We start from the raw sequence: 17,912 nt of genomic DNA on the forward strand, positions 1-17,912 counted from the left end.
AGGTGCTGGCTGCTGGACACAGAGCCATATGCTGGAACATACCAGAGTCAGTTTTATTAGGGAAGAGGGCCCAGGGGATTGGAGGGCTGAGGCAAGGCCCACCCAGAGCAATAGAGCACACCACACGACCCACTCTGCACCCACTCCTGCACGTCTGTCAGCCCCAACTGTAGAAATATATTTTCTGCCAGGAGGGCAGGTAGTCCATGAGTGGCCCTGCAATGAGAAGGAGGAGGAGTTAGGGCTAAGCCAGGCCCCCTGGCCCTGCCCCAGGCCCCCTGGCCCTGCCCCAGGCCCCCTGGCACTGCCCCAGGCCCCCTGGCACTGCCACTAGCACAGCAGCTCACTCCTGCGCCATCTGCTGTGTCTCCTGCCTCTCTGCTGCCATGCTGGAGGTGATTTACAGACAAGAACCCCTGGCTTCAGGGGAGCCAAGTAGCATGACCAACTTGTCTTCCTTTATGGTCGGGTACCCAGACAGGCCCAAGGCCCCTCCTTGCCTTACCAGATCAGACTGCCTCCTATGCTTCAGGTCACAGAGGCAGGAGAGGGCTTGCCACCTGATGTGGCCTAATAATCCTACACACGCGTACTCTTCCAGCCACCTCCACACCTCCATGGGTCAACTTAGGCCCTGGAGTGTCACCTCCCTACACCAATTTAGGGTTCACACTTGACTGCCCAATAATCAAACCAAAAAGAGACAGAACAAACAGTAAGATGGGGCCATTTGTGCCTCAGGGACATTCCACAGCCACACTGTCCCACCCATACTTACTTGCCACTAGGCCAATGCCAGGGACATGGTCTGCAAGGAGCTGGAGCAGGAAGAGGATCTTGGCTCTGAACAGGAAGAGAAGAGCATGGTGGGGGTGGGTCCCTGCGCACCAGGAGCTAAAGGCCTTTACTGAGCACCAGGCACTTCAGAAAACAAGGGGCTAGGACAGAACACTGGCACTACACCTATCTACAGCTGCACCTAATGTTCACAGCTCTGTGCACGTGTCAGTTGGTACACATCACAACCCTCTCTCCCCTCTTTTCGACCTTCCTACCATTGGCATTCTACAACAGTGTTCCCTAAAGGTCCGTTTGTAGCAAGGCCTGTGCCCTGGAGGTTTCTGGAGCGAGGTAAACTGGTAGAACTGAGCTACCTAGAAACCTCACAAGCCAATGCTCAGAGTAGGAAGGGGACACGGTGCTAAGAAGGGGGTCCCTGCTGGATCAAGAGATGCTTGTTGTTTAAGAAATGGGGCTTTCCACAGGGAAACTTGGGGTGGGACACAATGATGTCGGGAACAATCAAAGAACACATATGGGATGGAGGTGTGGTTCAGAGGTGTTTGAGGCCTTGGGTTTCGTCCCCAGCAGCACTGAGGTTAAAAAAAGACCTAACATTCATCACATGTTCAGAGCATACCAAGCACAGCCAGACACATTGTTATCTGACCCCAACAACACCTTCTCAGATGGGTGCCGTCACTACCCCACTTTATAGGCGAGGAGTTGAGCCCAGAGGTCTCAGTCCAGCTCCTGCTCAGTCAGATACTCCAGCACAGATCACAGGTACCCTGGCAGGCCGTTATGAGAGGTTTCTCTGGCTAAGGCAGAGGCTCTGATCCCTCACAGGTGATCAGCTGGGATGGGCCAGCCCCTTGGAAGGACAGCACCTGCTCTGAAAGTGAATGTCCTGTGGTGAAGAGCTGGAGATAGGTGGTCTGCCTCAGCTGTGGCCCTGCAGAACTCTTCATCTACCCTTATAAACTCACACTGGCCTGGCGAGGGCAGGTGGTTCCAGTGGCTGCTTCCTGAGCAGCTCCAGAACCAGCAAGAACTCAGCTGACCCCAGCCCTCTCCAGACAGCATGGACGGCCCCGCTGATGTGAGGGTGGTCCTTACTCAGAGAATCGGTCATAGAACGGCGAGCGTAACAGGTAGTACAGCAGCAGGATTGTACGGCGCCTCAGCTCTAGCCGCTCCCTTCGGGTCAGGCTCTTTCTGTCACTCAGCAGACTCAGGCTGTGGGGAAGGGACATAGGAACAAGGATGATCTACGTCACTGAGAGGAAAAAAGCCATAGAGTAGGATAACCAAACAGCAAGCAGAAAGCCCCATGGAAGGAATGGAATCCCTTGTGGACGCTCACCTAGTCATATCTACCACACCAGACAGTAGCCAAGGTGTCCATGACCGCTGACCCCAGAAGCCCAGGCTGAGCACTGACGGTCAAGGTGTCAAGGATGTCTCCGGTGCAGGGTCCAGCTCAGCTCCTCCCTAACCCGCCTCCAGCACAGCTAAGGATACAGTGCAGCAGGGGCCGGGCGATATACAAAGACTCTGCAATGGTCTCCTGCAGCCCCAGAGGGGTTGGGGGTGTGCTCAGTTCCTCTTGCTGCTGCTTCTGCCTAATTTCCCGCTCCTGGGGGGCTCCCCAGTGTCGTGAGTGCAGGGATGGGCCTAGAACATAAGGATAGGCAAGTCAGCCGGGAGCTGAAGTGGGTTTGGACAGAAGCCAGTCCCTCAGGCATACACTGACCTCAGCACCTAGGTGCCCAGTCCAGCTACATCGTCCACTTACTGTTCTGGAGTGTTCGCACCACCCTGTTTGACCGTTTCCCCACATAGGATGGCTCCTGGCTGCCCGGGTTGTGCTCACCATCTAGCAGGTAGAGACAGGACATAATGTAAGAGGGACACATTCCTAGCAGAGCCTGCAGAGAACGTGTGCAGCGAATGCTCGAAGAACTACTGGGAGAACACAAGAGCCTGTCCCGAGGCAGCGGCTGAGCAAAGGTGATCACACCCAGGGACTGTGGTTCACTAAGAAATCTTTCCACAGAGGGAGGGATGCATTCTGGAACCTACCCTTGCACAGGAGAAAGGCCATCATTACCCACAGTCACAGCTAAACAAGAACCTAGGCTTCCAAGACGCTGGAGGAAGAAAGGGAAGGCCCAGCCCAACCACAACTATTGGGGCTACAGGACCATGAGGCCATATTCTCTCAATCTTTGGCTGTCAACATGTTGATGTGGGAGGCACATCACTGTCTCTACTCAAGGTGGGGAAGAGACAAGGCTGACGGCGGGGCCAAAGCAGCCAGGAAGCCTGCCTCTTGAGGCTATGGTTCATGATATAGAACCAGGCCCAGAGACACTGCTGGCAGGACACCTACTTGTCCTAGTTCCTGAAGCCCACAAGACAGGGCTCAAGTTCAAGTTCGGGGTGGGAGTGTATCTCAGTGGTAGAGCTCTTGCCTCACAGGTACAAGGCCCTGGGTTTGATCACTAGGATCACAAAAAATAAATACCGCCCCTCCTCCCCAAGTTGAAGTTCTGATTTTCTCCAAACCTTGTCTTTCTTTTTCTTTCTTAGAGAATAATGGGTGCTGAGCTGATAGGAAATGTGCTCCAGATCCACAGAGCAGTCCCATGTCCCATCCCACTTCAAGGCAGAGAAGCAGCTTACCCAAGGGCTGTGCCTGGGTCTCCCTGTCCAGTGGAACAATGGGGGGTGAGGTCTGAATGCCGGCCTTGAACCAGATCAGCAGGAACATGCGCAGGACAGCCCTGAGTTGGGAGTACAGTACAGTTAGGGGGAAGTGGCTAGAAAGCAGGTTGTAAGGCTGCTCTGCTGAGCACCCTCAAAGCTGGCCTGGGTCACCCCACCTGAGTCCTGCCCTCCGCAACCCAACAACCTACTTGGCCAGCTGGATGAGGGCAATGACGAGCCAACGGCCTACTTCACCCCACACCTTGGCAGCCCCCATCTCCATGAACACCTCCACACACTCCAGCACGCTCAGCCACGTCAGCAACTTCTGCTGGGACAGGGACTGCAAGAAGCCCGGAGGTCAGGGAGCTTCTCTGGCCCCGAGTGCTGTCCTAGAGAAAGAGGCTGTCTGCAGGTGGGGACTTGCCCTTTTCCAAGCTAACACCTGAGTTCAGACACCAACTCCACTGCTCACAGGCTGGCTGGCTTGGGACAGGCTTCCCCATCTCCCTGACACTTCATGCATATGAGACTAGGACACGGAACATTGGTCTGAGGCTCATATGGACACGGGCATGTCTCACACTCGGAGACTGCAACATGCACCACACACGTGCCGGTGAGTACTGGTTTCCTCCCAAGTCCCTGGGCTCCCGCAGAATTCTCACCACAGGCAACTTTTTCCGAAGCTCCTTCCGAAGGATTCCATCATTGAGCAGCACCAGCAGGTTAGAGGCAGAGTACACTGAGAAGCAGAGTGTGGTCTTGAGAGGCTGGCTCTGGAGTGGCCTTCGCCTCTCTCACCCTTACCCCAGAGCTCTACAGATCATCTGCCGCAAGTCCTACTCAGCTACCCACAGAAGTGTGGAAACCAACGTGCCTCTTCTCCCACTTCCCGAGAGCCCTGTTCTCCTGGGGATGGCACCTGAACCAATATTAACTGAGCTGATTACAGTGTCAAGCTAGACCCTGCTCTGGACCGCACTGGTTACTGAGCCATCCAGAACCGCCTGTCTTACTCCAAACAGCCAGATGTGTGGCTCCACCACGTCACCTTTGCTCTCTCTGCAGATCGTCCCCTCCTCTTCAAAATCTACCTCACCCTTTCATGACTATCACTGCCCTGCTAACTAAGCAAACACAGCTGAGGCATTTATAGGGTGGGTGGGGGGTTGTGGCATTTGGTCTGAACATCGGGGACCATTCCCCAGCCTCATTGACCTTTTATTCCCTCAGCTAGACATAACAACTGTGCCCTCCTCCTACTCATAGGTCTGATCAACTAGAAAGAGCAGAAAAGTTGCTTAATCCTGAGCCAAACCAGGAGTGAATGGCCAGGCGAGGTCTTCCCTCACAGGTCTCCCAACTCTGGGAACACCAGGGATCCTGGACAGTGGACAGCTGAACTTGTCTGACTGAGTTAGGGTACACTGATCTAAAGGGCAGCCCAGGCCCTGGAGCCAGGGTGGTCCTCTGGAAGCCTTCTCCCTCCCCAGGGCAGAGCCCAACTCACCCAACTCAGACAGCTCGTGTGAATCGGAGAAGCGACCTGGGAAAGAAGGTACAGGAGGCGTTGGTGAGCGTTTGTTCCACGCTGCGCCTTTGGGCCCCCTAACTCTCTATACGCCACAGGAACCTAGACAGAACTCAAACACACTGACCACTACCCTGAGTCCGCAAGGAAAGGGCCATAGGAGTCATGGGTCAGGGTCCCGAAGAAATGGGTCAAAGGTCAGTGTGGCACCTGCCAGCAGGTAACTGAGGCCCCGCACTGCCGTCTCCAGCTGGGCCGTGGCGGCTGGGTGGCGAGTCACGTACTCCTGGTAGCGGAGGCCCAGGACTCGCAGCTTCTCCATCCTGCTCCGGCCACCGACAATCCCACTAGCCGACAGCACAGCTGGCGCGGCGCCCTGCGTCCTGCGCCCTCCTTCCTGCTTCCGGCCCTAAGCCCGCCTCCCAGTTGCTCAACTTCCGCAGCCCAGGACTAGCTGGACGCGCAAAGGCCCTGAACGTCCCTTCACCCCATCTCTAGCACCTCCTCCCAGCAACCGTGAGCTCCCACCCTCCCTCCCTCCTTCCAGCCATTGGCTCCCTCACTCTCCGCCCTGAAGCTCCTAGAGCCTCAGGCATGCGATCTTCAACCTTCTTGGTTGGCTCTCTTGGCGCCTGCGCTGTTGCAGCTTGGCAGCAGGCTGAACAGTTCATTCTAGAGAAGGGAACACGAAGTCTCAGGCTTTCCCAGCAGATCGCCGAGAGGCTCGAGCGAGAGGGCGGGACAGCAAAGGGTTTGGGATTTAAGGCGCAAGGAACCTCGAAACTGTCGTAAATGGGTCTCACAAACCGCCAGTTCCCCACAAAAGCCATTGCCGAGGAAACTAGCCAGCAGATTTAGTGCCGTGGCTCCGGCTCCGGCTCCCTCAGGGCATGTGGACCCCCAAAACCCGTACCCAGATGACTACTTAGGCGGCGAATACCCTGGCCTAGCCTTCTGCTCTCTACTTAGGGATGAACCTGCGCATAAACTTCCCGGTTTCCCTATCTACAAAATTTTGGGGGGCCGACTTGGACCTTGAACTCGGAACGAATGTCAGCGTTTCCTGGACCTCGAATGTACCTCCTGGCTCTCAGCTGAGCCCCAAGAGTTGGGGTAACTCCTAGAGATCCACTTCTGAACCGAGCAACAAAACTGCTAAAGTCAAGGCGCTGTAGAAGTGGGGGCGCGGGGGACGGGGAAAACCCGTTCCGGGGAAGCAGCTGATTGGCTGTGGGAAGTGGGGGCGTGGCTACTCTGCGCCATTGCTGACTCCGCCCGCGAATTTATGGTATCCGTTGAATTGTAGCACGTTTGTTTAATACCCTACCAAATATTATCTTCAGACAAGGACAGGATATGCCCAATAATGCCCATCCAGCATATCACATGCATGTAAGAAAATGCCATCATGAAGCCCATTATTTTGGTTGGTTGGTTTTCAGACGGTCTCACCATGTACCCTTGACTGGCCTCAAATTCACAGAGGCTCCTACTTCTGCTTCTTAAATGCTGGGATTAAATGCGAGTACCACTTAGACAGGCGAAGCGCATTGTTTTGTACAATTCATAAACACTAATAAAAATGTTCATAAAGGAGTTAGAGCCATGGCTCAGGGGTTAAGAAATGCTCACTTAAGAATCTTTTTATGGGCGCCGGGGCGGTGGTGGTGCATGCCTGTAATCGCAGCACTCAGGAGGCAGAGGCAGTTGGATCTCAGTGAGTTCGAGGCCAGCCTGGTCTACAGAGCTAGTCCAGGACAGGCTCCAAAGCTACAGAGAAACCCTGTCTCGAAAACAAACAAACAAACAAACAAACAAACAAACAAAAAGAATCTTTTCATGGTACTGGATAGAAAAAGCACTTGTTGGTCTTGCGACGTTTGGCTCCCAGCACCTGCATGGTGGCTCACAACTATCTGTAATTCCTGTTTTAAGAGGATTAGATGCCTTCTTATGATCTCTTGCAGACACAATGCAGGCCAAACTCATATACATAAAATGAAATAAATCCTAAAATAAGAGGCTGGGCATGGTGGCTCATCCCTGTAAGTAATTCCAGCGTTCAGGCAGAGTCAAGAGGGTTGACAAGTACAAAGCCAGCCTTGCCCATGTAGTGAGTTTCAGGTTACCTTAGCTAGAGTAAGACTTTGTTTTTAGGGGTTGGGGGTTTAGCTCAGTGGTAGAGTGCTTGCCTAGCAAGCGCAAGGCCCTGGGTTCAGTCCTCAGCTCTGGCAAAAAAAAAAAAAAAAAAAAAAAAAAAAATTAAAATTATTTTTAAAGTGCCTACTATTTCTAGTCATGATTGGAATGCTGCTTTAGTCTGAGCCACAGCCAGGGCATTTTATTCCTTTGTCTATGTGGAGTCATGATCACCCTATTGTTGCCGACCACACTCAGGCCCGTGCCTGCAAACAAAGATTTCAGGGGGAGGTGCTGGAACCTCAGAAGAGTCTGTGGTATGGGCACCATGGAAGTCGTTCCTCACCCCGTCCTGAGTGCCACAATGTACTCTTGATCGTATTGGCTGTTGTGACTGTTCAGTCATCACTGTCAACTTGGTGGCTGGTCACTGTAGAAACGTACCTCTGCATGGGTCCATGGGAGTGTCAGCAGCCGAGAGGACCCAGCTTAGATGCTTGTCTGCTTGTTCCGTGGGTCAGACTCCTGATTGAGGGGGCAACATGGCCAGCTACTGCAGGCTCCTGAAACCTCAGCTGCCCCACCATGATGGATTACACCCTCAAACTGTGAACCAAAATAAATTTCCCCTTACGCTTGCTTCTGCGAGGTATTCATTTTGTCACAGCCACGACCAAAGTAACTAATGCATCAACCTCGTCAGACTGGTGAGAATTCTTGTCCACAGATGAGGCCCAACTGCTTGTCCCAGATAGCACAGCAAGGCCCTGACCCAAAGGCCCTTGGCAGCATTCTCTAGCCCAGCATGAGCCATGACATGATGAGGCAGGCTTGGCCAAGATCTAGGCTCAGGAACTCAATGACTTTACTGCCTTTTGGGCCGTTCCTCCAAACCTCTGCTGCAGCTGGAGTGAGTGTGTGTGTGTTTGTACTTGTGTGTACATGTGGACAAATACATGTGTTCAAGATTTCACCAGATGGTCTTTTGTTCTGGGGAGGAAGGAGAGGCCTGGAGGACAGAGTGGAATACCACCTCCCCTCCACATCCAGACAGTGAAGGGCCCTTCTCTCCAGTACAGGGGACTGGGCCCAGCCAGGCTGTCTGCAACAGGGCTGCCTGAATTTCCTCTCTAGATCCAGAGCCTGATTAGACTCAGAGACAAAGAGCAGAGGTGTGTGCAGGCTTGGCAGACTGGAAGGAGGCCCCTCCCTGCTGGATTCCTGCCTGGACCTGGCCGCAGGGCTAGGCTGCAAAGTCCTCTGGATAAATTGGGCTGGATTTCTCTCCTTCAGTCTGTCCCAAGTCACAGAGGAAGAAAGACCAGTTGGACAGGCACAGATGAGGACACCAGAGACTTGGACAGGTCCAAGATCACAAAGTAAAGTCCTGGGCAGGGCTGGCTCAAATGAGGTCTCAGCTCAGAGGACTAGATTCACTGGTGTCTTCCTTTCCTCTGAAGATTCCAGAAGGGCTTCCTGAGGGTCCAACAGATACATCTGTCCTTCTGTTCATTTCCCTACCTACAGTGCTGAGGTTGAGCCGGTCACCATGATGAGTGACACAGTGGGATCTCCAGACCCAGTGTCTCCGCTAACTCACATCTCTTTCTGGAAGACTTAGCTTGGTCTAGGCTCTGCCTGTGACCTTATCTGCTCCTTCACATCTTGACCTCTCACAACCATCTCTCTCTGTTGGGGGCCATGGGGAGGGACCCTTCCAACTCCACCCACTGCCCCCCCCCCATCTTCCCCCTTCCCCCCTCTGCAACCTCAACTTCACTGCAGGCTGAAGTTGAAGATGAGGCACAGGGATTCAAAGCCTGGACACCAGGGTTTTCACTTAATTCCTAAATGTACAAGGGGCAGCTTTCGGTTTCCATAGCAACCGTCAAAAGCTCACAGGCTGATCCCCCCCCCCCCCCCCCGCCCCATCTCCTAGAGAAAGGCATTCAGATCACCCAGGGGGAGGAGCCAGGCCCAGGCTGTTGTTTACCGTCTGCCTCGTTTTATACAGCTGGACCTTGGGCTAAAGATCCAGCCTGAGCTCCTGGTGAGGCCTAGTGGAGTCCTTGGAGGGCAGGTCCAGTTTCCACACACACTGAACACCTGGAATTGGGTGTGGGGGCGACCCACAGAACAAACAAGCAACTTCAGCTACCCTTGAGCTGGGAAGATAAGCAAGAGATGTGGAGAGTTCTACATTCCGGGGGAAGGAAGGGCAGGGGCTGGTCCCGAGGTGGAAGACCTCAGGGAAGACGAGTCACAGCTGGGTGTCTGCAGGAGCAGTAACAAATGGCCAAAGGGTGTAGGTTCCTTTCACTCTTCAGGGACAATCTCATCTTGTGTCCTCGGGGGTGATGTGAGGATTAACTGAGCAGAGGCTTGGCAAACACTCAGTACGTGCTCAACCGACCATGGCCAGTCTCCTTCACAACCCAGAGCTCCCTGCACCCCTACAGGATCAGAGACGTGCCTGAAGGGTGGAGGAGAGGGAGGAAGGGATCCAGGCCTTGGAGCCCGGCACAATCAACGCACTCTAGACAAGGGCGGGGGAATCCACGGCGCTCCCCAGGCGGCAATGAGGCCCTCTGCCCGTGTTTTCCAGTCGCTGCAGGGCCGGGCTGGGCCACCTGGACTGAGGGCCAGAGAGGACCCGCAGGCTACAGGTGTCCCTAGCAGGCCCAGCGTCCTGTCCCCGACCTAAGCAGGTGTCTCCAATCCTTGGACCGGACATTCCTTTCCCATCCCCCGCCCCTGGACTCCCGTGGTGCCAGGGCCAATCCTTTGATCCTGAGCTCTGGGTCACGGGTCCCTCCCCTTAGGGGGAGGAATGGGGTCCCAGAGCCAGGAGGGTGCAGGTAGCGGGCACAAGGCCATCCTGAATAGCTGTCCCCGCGGCCTTGTAGGTTCCGGGTGGGTTTCGGAGCTGTCCCGCGCAGGTTGGGGGTGGGGCCCTGCCAGGGGTCTCCCCGCCCCTTCCAGCCCAGACAAGCAAAAGGTGAAACCTGAGCCCAGGTTGGGGGCGGGGCTGGCTCGCGGCTCTGCCCTGGTCCCCGCTACCCCGCAGTCGCAGGAAGAACAGGGCCTTCCCCAAGCCACTGGAGCAGGTGAGGCCGACGGCTGTGCCCCGGCAGGTAGAGCAGCCGTCGGGCCCCGCGGCCCCGCGCTGAGCCTCCTCTGGTCTTTGGTCCGCAGGGTCCGTGATGGAGTCCGCGGCCCCGGGTCGATCCCCGCCCTGAGTCCCTCGGACAGCCATGCTGCCCCGAGGGCGCCCCCGGGCACTGGGGGCCGCCACGCTGCTGCTGCTGCTGCTGGTAGTGGTTGGCTTCTTCCTGTTCGGCCGAGACCCCGAGTGTGAGCGCTGTGAGCTGGGCAGGCGAGGTGGGGACCCAGTGTGCCCTCTGCCTGCTTATGCCAACGTGTCCTTTCAGATGGACTACGGGCAGCTGCCACCTTCGATGGAGACCCGAACGGGAGCCGCAACCGCTCCGCCTCTGGCCTGCAGTCTCTACTGCCACCCAAGTGCGAGGTAGGTGAGCGTGGCCTCTGGCGGCTGCCACCGCCAGGGTTCCTGACCTAGCCCAGTCATCTAGGCATCTATGAGAATCACAGTACTTGACATCTGGCCACCCAGCTGGGACATCTGAGGACGCTTAGAACGCACGCCCCTTTCACCCCCCAGTTTCTCCATTTGTGAAATTCAGGCGTTGCCTCTAGGCAACCTTTTCCCCAGCTCTGATGCAAGGTGGGGGCTACACTGTTCTAGGTCAGGCTGGCTAGGCCGGCCAGTAGAAGCTGAGGCCTGCCTGCCTGACCTAGGTGTCCCCTCCCCAGCTGTTGCATGTGGCCATCGTGTGTGCGGGATACAACTCCAGCCGAGAGGTCATCACCCTCGTCAAGTCTGTGCTATTCTACAGGTACAGACAGGCCTCCTGGATGAGGATCAGGAACCCACCTACCATGTACCACTGTTCTGAGTTTGTTTCCTCATCTGTGCCGAGGAAACTGAAGTCCTCTTCTTAGGAAGGGGGGGGGGGGGGGGGGGGGGGGACCCGACACCCCCAAGAGCTCCTTGTAGGAGGTAGGGCCTCTCTATTCCTGCACAGCCATGCCAGGCTCTTTCCACCCAAAAGGAAAAATCCGCTGCACCTCCACCTGGTAACCGATGCTGTAGCTAGAAACATCCTGGAGACGCTCTTCCGAACATGGATGGTGCCGGCTGTGGTGATCAGATTCTATGATGCTGGAGAGCTCAAGGCAGGAGCCCCGCTGTGCACTCCTGCCTTGCCTAACCCCCAGCAGTGGGTGGTGGGAGGGGGGAGACCGCGTCCTACCAAACCTCCTGGAGCCCAAATCTTTCACCGTTTTGGGGGACCATGGCTGCTTTCCACTGTGCCACTTAGTATGCTCTCCCCTCCCCCCAGCCCGTGATCTCCTGGATCCCCAACACGCACTACTCTGGCCTATATGGGCTAATGAAGCTAGTACTTCCCAGCGTCCTGCCTCTCAGCCTGGCTCGAGTCATTGTCCTGGACACTGACGTCACCTTCTCCTCTGACATTGCGGAGCTATGGACACTCTTTGCTCACTTTTCTGGTGAGACACCTGCAACTCTGTCCTGGCCTGCCCCGTCCCTCCTTACCCAGGTTCCTGCTGTGGACTAGCCTGGATTCCACATCCCCAGGCAGCTCCCTCCTGCCTTCCCCTCCCAGACAAGCAGGTGGTCGGTCTCGTGGAAAACCAGAGCGACTGGTACCTGGGCAACCTCTGGAAGAACCATAGGCCCTGGCCTGCCTTGGGCAGGGGATTTAACACAGGTGGGCACAGCGGCAAGGGAGGTAGGATGGGGTGGGCAGCTGGGCCTTAGTGGTGGGATGGGCACAGAATGCTAGGAAGCCCCCAAGAAACTCTGGCAGCGCTGTGGAAGGGACACAGGGTGAAGAACTCTCCCACTTTGCATGTTTGCACCAAATGGCTGTGGTCAACTCATTGTTTCCTTTAAGACCCTGTTTTCACATCCACTTCATGGGAAGAGTTAAGATAGTCCAACCATTACCAACTATGAGAGGACAGCTGGGAAGGGCTCTTCTCCCCTCTACCCAAGGGAATTATGGGTGATTATGTCTGAACCTCGGAAAATATAGTTCCGTGTTAAGAATTTGGGCACGTTCTGAGAGATTTGCCATTAGGCAATTTCATTGCTGTACAAACATCAGATTGTGTATTTACACACACCCAGATGGAGTAGCCTACTCTTCTCTAGGCTGTGGTATGGTCTGGGAGCAACAGGCATGTTATTGAACTGAGTGTTTCCTGACTTGCAGGCAACTGTAATACAATGGCAAGTATTTGTATAGCTGAAAATGGAAGAAGCCTAGGAAAAATACTAGGTTGTAGGTTGGTTGGTTGGTTGGTTTGACAAGGACTCAGTCTGGCTTTGAACTCATTATGTACCTGAGGATGACCTTGAATTTCTGATCCGCCTGCCTCTATCTCCCTGGTGCTGGGATTACAGATATGTGCTACTTGTTTTATGCCATACTGGGGCATAAGCCATGGCTTTATGCATGAAAGACAACAATTGAGCCATATACCCAGCCTCAGGTGGTGACTTTTTATCTCATATAATTATGTACCAACCATAGTATATGCTTTATATTGTCCACCAAAGCAGCTGTACCAGTTAACACCTGGCAGCCTGGTGTGTGGTTGCCTATTGTTTTCATTTCATATAATTATGGTACCACCATAGTGTATGCTTTATATTGTTGATCAAAGCACCATTAGGTGACACCTGACTGACCTCCAATTAACACCTTGCAGCCTGGTGTGATGTTGCCTATTGCTGCTGGTAACCCCAGTTTCTTGGAAGGCTGAGGCAGGAAGATTGCAAGTGTGAGGCCGGCCTGAGAAGCTTAGTGAGACCCTATTTCGACATAATAATTGTTTTTGAAAGTTTGTTTTATGTCTATGAAAGTTTTGTCTGCATACATGTGTGAGCACTGCATGCAAGCCTGGTATCAGCGGAGGTTAGAGGAAGGTGTTGAATCCTCTGAAATTGGATTGTGAGTCACCATGTGTGTTCTGGTCATTGAATCTGGGTCCCCTGCAAGAGCCATACATGTTCTTAAACATGAATCCATCTCTTCAGTCCCTCAGACTAAAATTTAAAAAGGAGCTGCAGGTGTAATTCAGTGGTAGAGAGATTGTCTTGAATGTATGAGGGTTTGGGCTCTCCCCAGTACGACAAAACAAACATTTCAAAAGATTCGGGATTTGGATGTCCCTGGTGGGCATGGCAACCTCTCTCCCTATTGACAGGTGTGATCCTGCTGTGGCTGGACAGACTTCGGCAAACTGGCTGGGAGCAGATGTGGACACTGATGGCCAAACGGCAGCTCCTTACTCTGACAGCCACGTCTCTGGCTGACCAGGTCTGGAGGACTCTTTGTGGGAGCCGAACTGAGGGGCAGGCTGGGGGCTGAGATGGGATGTCTGTCACTGCCTAGGATATTTTCAATGCTGTCATCAAGGAGCATCCCGAGCTGGTGCATCCCCTGCCCTGTGTCTGGAATGTGCAGCTGTCGGACCACACACTGGCTGAGCGCTGCTACTTGGAAGCAGCTGACCTCAAGGTGAGTGAAGACTGCAGGGTGGGACTGTTGCTCACTCCCTGGTCTAAATCCCTGCTGACACCTCCCGGAGCCCAGGTGATCCACTGGAATTCACCAAAGAAGCTTCGAGTGAAGAACAAGCATGCAGAATTCTTCCGAAACCTGCACTTGACCTTCCTGGGGTATGATGGGAAACTGCTGAGGAGAGAGCTCTTTGGATGCCCCAACCAGCTCCCTCCTGGGGCTGAGCAGGTGAGAGGGGCCACACTAGCTTGCCTTTGGGAGGTCTTGCCGCTCTGGACTCGGGTGGTCCTTGGCTGGAGTGCATGCTGTCTTGGGCCAGCCCCATTCTTTCTTTCCCTGGACCCTGCTCAGTTGCAACAGGCCCTGGCACAGCTGGATGAGGAGGAGCCCTGCTTTGAATTCCGGCAACAGCAGCTCACTGTACATCGTGTGCATATCACCTTCCTGCCCCACCAGCCGCCGCCTCCCCGGCCTCACGATGTCACCTTGGTGGCCCAGCTCTCTATGGACCGGTGAGGGTGTGGAGGGCAGCCCCTGTAGCATGGCATAGGCTGAGATGGGATTTGAGAGAACTATTTTATCTGGTAGGGAGCTGCTGGTCCCTGGCAGAGTTCCAGAAGTTGGAGACATTGGATATGATGGGAAAAGCTTGGGCTTTGGAAGTCTTTCTGATGCCTAGAACTGCCCCTGGGGTGCTGGGGGACCATGAATAAGCCTCAACATTTCAGGCTTTTAGTTTGCTGGTCTGTTGGATGCACCCCCAGCGGATAGTTGTAAGGATTAAAAGAGACCAGTTCTGTGTGATTGTAAGGTGCTTAGTCACAGGAGGGGGCTCTGCAGCTGCTAACTTTGGGGAGGATTTCTAGCCATCCTGGGCTTCTGTGCACAAGGGGCCGAGCAGGGCTGACCACCCACCTCACCCCAGGCTGCAGATGCTGGAAGCCCTGTGCAGGCACTGGTCAGGCCCCATGAGCCTGGCCTTGTACCTGACAGATGCAGAGGCTCAGCAGTTCCTGCATTTCGTGGAAACTTCGCCAGTGCTCTCTGCGAGGAAGGATGTAGCCTACCACATAGTGTACCGGGAAGGTCCCCTCTATCCAGTCAACCAGCTCCGCAATGTGGCCTTGGCCCAGGCTCTCACGCCCTACGTCTTCCTCAGTGACATCGACTTCTTACCTGCCTACTCCCTCTATGACTACCTCAGGTGGGCCTGGAGGGCAGGAGAGGGGCAGCATTTGGGGTATACACCATCGGGGTCAGGGTATCTTGGGAACTCTAGGTTGCTGTGTCTGTTTCTTTCTGGGGCTCAATGGCTTCTGCAAAATGGGTGTCTTGTCTTAGGCTATTCCTTTGGGCCAACTTGTGTCAAGGAAGCAATACCTTATTTCAAACAGCAGTTCTGTGTTGCAAGGCTATCTGAAACAGCCGGACTGGCTACCTGGAAGGCAGCAGCTGTGGCTCAGCAGGGGTGAGCCCCCTGGACTGAATACTCCTTCTCACATGCCCCTCCCCAGGGCCTCAATCGAGCAGCTAGAGCTGGGCAGTCGGCGGAAGGCTGCTTTAGTGGTACCTGTATTTGAGACCCTGCACTACCGCTTCGGCTTCCCTAACTCCAAGGCAGAGCTGTTGACCTTACTGGATGCAGGCTCTCTCCACATCTTTAGGTAAGAGAGACCATGTTCTGCCCCACTGATCCCATGCTGCCCCTCCCCACCCGCCATGAGCTCACAAACTCCTAGCCTCAGCCCTGTTCCCACTTGATTCTGTTATGCAGGTACCATGAATGGCCACAGGGTCATGCGCCCACAGACTATGCCCACTGGCGGGAGGCCCAGGCACCATACCATGTGCAATGGGCAGCTGACTATGAGCCCTATGTGGTGGTGGCCCGTGACTGTCCCCGATATGATCCTCGCTTTGTGGGCTTTGGCTGGAATAAGGTGGCCCACATCATAGAGCTGGATGCTCAGGTGAGGAGGGTACCTTGTTGCCCTGGCTTTGATCTGCTCCGTCCTGGTGGGCCATGGCACAAGCTTGTACTTCAGCTCTCACTTGCTCCTCCTCCCTAGTTCAGCCCTGGCTTCTGTTCTCATTCTTACAGGAATATGAATTCCTGGTACTGCCTGAGGCCTTCTCCATCCACTTGCCCCACGCTCCAAGCCTGGACATCTCCCGCTTCCGCTCCAGCCCCACCTATCGGGGCTGTCTCCAGGCCCTCAAGGAGGAGTTCCACCAGGACTTATCACGGCGCTATGGGGCTGCAGCCCTGAAATACCTCACTGCCCTGCAGCAGTCCCAAACCCGGGCCTGAGCTTGCCAAGCTGCCCCTGGCCAAGGCTCTCACACACACACACACACATTCCTGGAAGATACTGGAGAACCCTGGTGGATGCCCACCCTTACTGCTATTTAAATTATTTAAGGTTTTTGTTAGAGGGGCTGGGGTGGAGCATCTGTGGGGTTCCTGGTTGGTTTCTTTGTTGGGGTTCAGCCCTTCTTTGCCCCAGCTGGTTTGGGGCTAGTTCCCCCAATCCCCTTTCATAATAAAAAAAATTTTAAATTGGGTTTTTTCATTTTATGTGTGAGTGTTTTGCCTGTATATATGTATGTATGTGCAAGAGGGCTTTAGATCCCTGGAACTGGAGTTACAGGTAGTTGTGAGGCACCATGGAAGTGCTGGGAACCGAACCCAGGTCTTAAGCCCTGAGCCATTTCTCACCCCACAGTCAAGTTTTAAAAGCCACTTTTTGTGTTCTGGCTGCGGAATCAAGGGCTCTTAGGGTCTGAGGGCATCAGTGGGCAGTGGGAGTGGATTCCAGCTAGAGTCCTAGGACAGTCTGAACCCTCAAGGGCCACAAACCAGAGATGCAGTATCTAACCCACCCTAGCCCCAAACGCAACACCAAGAGGCTGAGAGGCTTTATTTGGCTTTATTTAGTAAAATGTTAAAATAAATAAATACAAATTGATCGGCTGCTCTGTACCCCCCCACCCCCTCCAAACAAAAACCAAACAAACAAAACAGGAAGTTTGAAGCACAAAACTCCAAATACAAATTCTACCAAGACTGAAGTCACAAAGGGCATGGACACAGACAGGACTGGGTCTGGCTGGCTCTTACCTAGGAGCTCGCTGACTTCTGGTCTGCTCAGCCCACCCACCTGACTGCAGCTCACCCTGGGCTAAGAGCAAGGACACTGAAGAGGGGTGCAGGGGCCAAGGCTGCCATGTGGAACTGCTAAAGAGTCCCACCCTGGCTCTCGGGACTCTTCATTCCTTGGGGAGAGCCAGCGGAATCTTCCTGGGGAGGGGGTCACCCATCTCTTGGAGGAGGAGCTGACAGGAGCATAGAATGAAGGCAGGATGAGAAACGAGACTCCCGTTTTCTGCCAAGGGTGTTCGGATGAGGGGCAGGACAAGGTCCACAGTCGTTTACACAAAGCCAAGTAGCCTGCATTCAAGAGAAGCCATGGGCTCTGGAGAAGCCAGTGTCCGGAAAAGGGCCACCGGTCCCTCCTACCCCTGCCCCTGGGAGGAGTGCCATCAAAGAGTTCAGCCCTTTAGTTAGGTAAGGTCCGTATCCAAGAGGGACCTAATGGGAAGAGACCACTTAAAGTGTGAGCTGGGGTGGTGGTGGTGAGCCAAGAAGGCTCCAAAGCCCCAAGAGGAAGCGTCGGGAGGTGGTGGAGAGGCAGCTGTACATGCAGACAGACAGCTGGGAACCCTGGGTCCCTGCTGGGTACACATGGACCCTTAGCAATGCCTGTTGGGCTTCAGACAGGAAGCAGCAGCAGCAGCAGGAGGAGAGGTGGCCCTAGAGGATGCCAATCACCATGATGGGGGCCAGCTGGAGCTGCCTGGTGGCTGTCACTGGCTCCAGAGACAGGCCCCACACAGGTAGCGACATCCATGGACTGTGACTAGCTGAGTCCTCCCTGAAGGGTGCCTTCAGCAGGCAGATAAGGAAGGAAGGAAGGATGAGAACTGGTGGAGTCAGCAGAGGCAGGCAAGACTGTGGGTTCAGAAAGAGAAAGGCCCCTTCAAGGGAGAGAGATGAGATGACAGCAGCGCTGGCCTCTCTGCCTTTACAGCCTGCATCTGCCAGCCTG

At 54.6% G+C, this 17,912-nt stretch overlaps 2 protein-coding genes across 9 annotated transcripts; one reads left to right on the plus strand and one right to left on the minus strand.

Annotated features, from left to right (window-relative positions):
• Positions 1-32: 32 nt before the first annotated feature.
• Pex16 (peroxisomal biogenesis factor 16) lies at positions 33-6,200 on the minus strand. Of its 4 annotated transcripts, none has more exons than XM_036183407.1 (11): positions 6,107-6,200; positions 5,590-5,698; positions 5,006-5,041; positions 4,161-4,237; positions 3,469-3,569; positions 2,579-2,659; positions 2,305-2,457; positions 2,147-2,219; positions 1,900-2,019; positions 779-843; positions 33-216 (listed from the first exon to the last, which is right to left on the minus strand). In XM_036183407.1, the coding sequence occupies exons 2-11, from the start codon at positions 5,695-5,697 to the stop codon at positions 158-160; spliced, it is 873 nt and encodes a 290-aa protein (XP_036039300.1). In that variant the 5' UTR covers position 5,698; positions 6,107-6,200; the 3' UTR covers positions 33-157. The 4 variants fall into 4 exon arrangements, with proteins under 4 accessions (XP_036039300.1, XP_036039297.1, XP_036039299.1 ...); XM_036183404.1 differs by lacking the exon at positions 6,107-6,200 and adding an exon at positions 3,702-3,835 and having other exon boundaries at positions 5,237-5,675; XM_036183406.1 differs by lacking the exons at positions 5,590-5,698; positions 6,107-6,200 and adding exons at positions 3,702-3,835; positions 5,160-5,212.
• Positions 6,201-10,209: 4,009 nt separating this feature from the next.
• Positions 10,210-16,381, plus strand: Large2 (LARGE xylosyl- and glucuronyltransferase 2). Of its 5 annotated transcripts, XM_036185452.1 has the most exons (15): positions 10,210-10,272; positions 10,361-10,519; positions 10,597-10,694; positions 11,000-11,082; positions 11,299-11,422; positions 11,590-11,761; positions 11,878-11,982; positions 13,487-13,599; positions 13,675-13,800; positions 13,876-14,031; positions 14,155-14,315; positions 14,729-15,007; positions 15,318-15,467; positions 15,578-15,773; positions 15,905-16,381. In XM_036185452.1, the coding sequence occupies exons 2-15, from the start codon at positions 10,420-10,422 to the stop codon at positions 16,112-16,114; spliced, it is 2,073 nt and encodes a 690-aa protein (XP_036041345.1). In that variant the 5' UTR covers positions 10,210-10,272; positions 10,361-10,419; the 3' UTR covers positions 16,115-16,381. The 5 variants fall into 5 exon arrangements, with proteins under 5 accessions (XP_036041345.1, XP_036041349.1, XP_036041350.1 ...); XM_036185456.1 differs by lacking the exon at positions 11,878-11,982; XM_036185457.1 differs by lacking the exon at positions 11,000-11,082.
• The last annotated feature ends 1,531 nt before the right edge of the window (positions 16,382-17,912 follow it).

The sequence above is a fragment of the Onychomys torridus genome, chromosome 4, assembly GCF_903995425.1.
Source record: "Onychomys torridus chromosome 4, mOncTor1.1, whole genome shotgun sequence".
Lineage (NCBI taxonomy): Eukaryota > Metazoa > Chordata > Mammalia > Rodentia > Cricetidae > Onychomys > Onychomys torridus.

Coding starts and splice junctions, on each gene's coding strand:
- Pex16 (XM_036183404.1), bottom strand. CDS start 5,348: ATGGAGAAGCTGCGAGTCCTGGGCCTCCGCTACCAGGAGTACGTGACT. Junction 4,238..5,005: donor ACACGAGCTGTCTGAGTTGG/GTGAGTTGGGCT, acceptor TCTGCTTCTCAG/TGTACTCTGCCTCTAACCTG. Junction 2,020..2,146: donor GGTGTGGTAGATATGACTAG/GTGAGCGTCCAC, acceptor CCTTCCCCACAG/CCTGAGTCTGCTGAGTGACA.
- Large2 (XM_036185453.1), top strand. CDS start 10,420: ATGCTGCCCCGAGGGCGCCCCCGGGCACTGGGGGCCGCCACGCTGCTG. Junction 11,083..11,298: donor AAGTCTGTGCTATTCTACAG/GTACAGACAGGC, acceptor TCCACCCAAAAG/GAAAAATCCGCTGCACCTCC. Junction 13,801..13,875: donor TGGAAGCAGCTGACCTCAAG/GTGAGTGAAGAC, acceptor CCCGGAGCCCAG/GTGATCCACTGGAATTCACC.